The sequence below is a fragment of the Rhincodon typus genome, chromosome 27 (genome assembly GCF_021869965.1).
Source record: "Rhincodon typus isolate 14 chromosome 27, sRhiTyp1.1, whole genome shotgun sequence".
In the NCBI taxonomy this organism is placed as follows: domain Eukaryota; kingdom Metazoa; phylum Chordata; class Chondrichthyes; order Orectolobiformes; family Rhincodontidae; genus Rhincodon; species Rhincodon typus.
Window position 1 is genome coordinate 11,733,486 of NC_063358.1, and position 1,187 is coordinate 11,734,672.

The 1,187-nt window shown below is 48.8% G+C and overlaps 1 protein-coding gene across 10 annotated transcripts in view; it reads left to right on the top strand.

Annotated features, from left to right (window-relative positions):
- Positions 1 to 543: 543 nt before the first annotated feature.
- qkia (QKI, KH domain containing, RNA binding a) overlaps positions 544 to 1,187 on the top strand; it is a 92,553-nt gene continuing 91,909 nt past the window's right edge. For 3 of the 10 annotated variants that reach the window (XM_048613117.1, XM_048613118.1, XM_048613123.1), the window contains exon 1: positions 575 to 1,062. In XM_048613117.1, coding sequence (XP_048469074.1) covers positions 921 to 1,062 — 142 coding nt within the window. In that variant the 5' untranslated portion in view covers positions 575 to 920. Of the gene's footprint in view, positions 1,063 to 1,187 lie in introns of all 10 variants that reach the window. The other 7 variants (XM_048613119.1, XM_048613120.1, XM_048613122.1 and 4 more) reach the window with 5 other exon arrangements.

A 1,187-nucleotide genomic window follows, 5' to 3' on the forward strand; every position in this document is an offset into this window, starting at 1 on the left:
GTTTGTATATTACCCAGACAAGAAATTATAATGTACGGCATGCACTGATGGGAAGAAACAGAAATGACATGTTATAGCATGCACTGCGGAAAGCACCAATCAATTTTGTCAAAAATCCAACACAGTCACTTAATTTCTGACTGTTTGCAATGATAAACGCTATCGTGCACAACAGCTGTAAACATTTAGGCAAAATTGCACGTCCCTCAAATGTTCCTGCAGGAGAAAGATACAAACATTTGCCAGCTACACACGCATGTGAACTGCTTCAGATTGTGAAAAGGGGGAGGGAAGGAAAAAGAAGAGAGAGAGCAGCGGAATGAAAACAAAACAGTCTACAGGGAATAATTTTTCTTTCATGCTTTTGTCAAGCTGAAGGGGGGCGCATGCGCAGCGGCGGCGAGGGGGTGGGGTAGGAGAAGGGGGCGCGGCCTCAGCCGTACAGCCTCAACCAAACTTGCCGGGTGGTGGCAAGTCCCGCCCCCTCCTCCCGCGGTGGGCGGGCTCCGATTGGAGGGACGGCGGAGGGGTCCCGGCACGGGTGGAGGGGGTACGGCGGTGGGCGATTGGAGGAAGCGTCCCGTCAATCAGGGGAGACGTCAGGCGGCTCGGCAGCAGGGTAGATGGATCCGGGTAGTTAAGGGCGGGCGGGCGGCGGAGTGAGTGTCGCCGTCGCGGCTGAAGGGGGGAAAAAAAATAAAATAATTTTTTATTTTTTAAAACAAAAGAAACGACAGTGCGCCCGGGAGCTGAAACTGTGAGGAAGATCGGCTTTCAAACTAGCGAAGAACAAAAAAAAACCTCGAAGTCTTTTGATAAATCTATAGAACTACATATTCTTTATATATATATATCTCTATCTACCGAGTGAAACACGAGAAGAGGAGAGGGAGAAAACAAAACAAAAACCGATAAGAACTATGGTGGGGGAAATGGAAACGAAGGAGAAGCCGAGACCGACTCCCGATTATTTAATGCAGCTGATGAACGACAAAAAATTAATGTCGAGTCTGCCCAACTTTTGTGGGATATTCACGCATTTGGAGCGGCTGCTGGATGAAGGTAAGCGGGCTGAGAGTATTCCTCAGGAGGGAGAGGGCCATCGACTGTCCGGCCACTATTAGACCTCCTTTCTTTACATTTCATGGAAGATACAATTCCCCCCACCCCGTTTTGGGGAAAAAAAA